The 2138-nt window shown below is 42.0% G+C and overlaps 1 protein-coding gene across 15 annotated transcripts in view; it reads right to left on the bottom strand.

The window, feature by feature from the left end:
• Window positions 1-2138, bottom strand: part of phka1a (phosphorylase kinase, alpha 1a (muscle)) — a 20827-nt gene extending 18689 nt beyond the window's left edge. For 14 of the 15 annotated variants that reach the window (XM_061031694.1, XM_061031696.1, XM_061031695.1 and 11 more), the window contains exon 1: window positions 1842-2138. In XM_061031694.1, coding sequence (XP_060887677.1) covers window positions 1842-1919 — 78 coding nt within the window. In that variant the 5' untranslated portion in view covers window positions 1920-2138. The remainder of the gene's footprint in view (window positions 1-1841) is intronic. The other variant, XM_061031697.1, reaches the window with a different exon arrangement.

A 2138-nucleotide genomic window follows, 5' to 3' on the forward strand; every position in this document is an offset into this window, starting at 1 on the left:
ATGGAATAAGTTTGGGTGACGTTCCTGTTTATTGCAAATAATGAAGCAGAGAAAGAATTACTGGCATGATGGTGTAAAAAAACGATGATAGATCATTGTTGATGTTTGTTTACTGTAAGAACCGTATGTTCCAACCATCTTCGTTTTCACCCGTGACCAATTAACCAAAATATTCCATTTCATTTTTGTTTGTTCCGTCAAAACACACTACGTTTTTCTGTGAACGTCATTTTTCCGCAATTTTATCCCAATCCATGTTTTCGGAAAGGAGCAGGAAAGGAGAAGAAAAAAAATCGGATTTTGCCTGCCCTCTTACTCAAAAAGAAATCAAGAAATATCGAAATGGCCTGTCCAATTACAATCACTCGGCAACCAATGCCATGGCAACATAAAACAAATCTGACAATTTAGAATCTTTGACTACACACCATGTTGACTACACACCATGTTAACACCAAATCAAGAAAACAAACACCAAAACCATTGAAGTACCAAACATACAAAGTCAACAATTCAACAAATGTTGAGGCTCCATCTTCAGCTTCTTCATTGGAAAAAAAACAACAAACAACGAGGATTTGGGGGTTTAGAGAAGTCTTGGTATTTGACTAATAGAGTTCCCTGCAGGTCTCTGGCTTCAGAGTGCCACATTGCCAAAAGTAGACTTTCAGATTTACTTGTTTCAATCCTCTTATCCCTCTTTATGAACGTCGTCTTCCTGGACTGTTTGCCTTGCAGCCGTCGCAGAAAGCCTCACTTTGCATCAGTGCAGTGATCCATCTGAGCACCGAGCTGTGTACAGCTACAGGGCTGGATGACGGCCATGTGGGACACATTCAAAGATGACTTCATCCTGAATTTGTCTGCTTCCATAATCCAATTGATTCCTCTTCTGGTTATTACAAAACCACAAGATGTAGAAGAACCAGGACAGACAGGTTTGTGATATGCAACCGTCTTTGTCTGTTGAGGATAAAACCTAGATAAAGAAGCACTTGTCCAACTTTTTCCGCAGCTCCAAGTTGCCTGGGATTTGGGGGGTTTGGGCCAATACTTGTACCTCTCTGCAGATATTGCAAACACACCAGAACTGGTTGGCATAGCACACATGAAACACCTCCAAACACACTTGTTCCCTCCATGTTGGAGCAAAATGTCTGCAAGTTGTGTGCAAGTAGAAAGAGCTGGGGTTGGGAACCGGAGGGTCGACGGAAAATATACGGAAGTTGTTCTTGTAGCTGGTGGAGGTGCCAGGACATTTCCCTGAGTGCTGCCCTTGAGCAAGACACCGAAACCCCCCAAAAAAGAAATTCAACTCAAATAATTATAAATGTGTAATAGTTTTTTTTTTCAGAAGGCAAATCAAGACCCACTACTTGTTGGTTTCCCCCACTTTGGGAAACCACTGTTCATGATTCCAGTTTGTTTCCAACATTTGAAGAGACATATTTTTGGGGGAAGCAACTTTTCCTGTGACGTCATGCAATACCGACAGTGTACTTCTGACGTCATGTAGCCTATCTGAATGAGGGTCATTTGAAGTGTTTGAGGCTTTTTGGCAACAGTAAACGAAACAAACTCTTACAATGGAGTAATGAGTGTGTAATATATGCATGGTGTGTGTGTGTGTGTGTGTGTGTGTGTGTGTGTGTGTGTGTGTGTGTGTGTGTGTGTGTGTGTGTGTGTGTGTCGCAACATCACTTTGCTTCACCTCCTGCATGCATGACAACATTTGACTGTGGGATCTCTGCTTGCATGACCCGTATGAAGCAGTTTCTAAACTTTATAGAACTTTTAATTTAAGTGTTTAAGAGCAGCAACATTTTTTAAAAAAAACGTACCTGGTGCCGTAAAATAGTTTGTTGCACCATCCGGGCATAGTTGTCCAGTTTAACTCCCGAGTTGCTCCTGCTTCTCATGCTGACAGGTCAATGGTTCACTTCAAGTACTCAGCAAAAACAAACTCGTTATTTCCTCCAAAGTTAAGTCATTTCGTTTTGGAAGCTGCTCGGAACTCCAACAAGCCGAAAAACCTCCGAGGAAAAGCTTTTCAGGGCGACCAGGAAAGCTGCCTGGCTTGTCTTTTAAACAGCTCCCACGACGGATATCAAAGCAAGTGTTGTAACCTGAAGCTGCGG

Source organism: Labrus mixtus, chromosome 23 (genome assembly GCF_963584025.1).
Source record: "Labrus mixtus chromosome 23, fLabMix1.1, whole genome shotgun sequence".
NCBI lineage: Eukaryota > Metazoa > Chordata > Actinopteri > Labriformes > Labridae > Labrus > Labrus mixtus.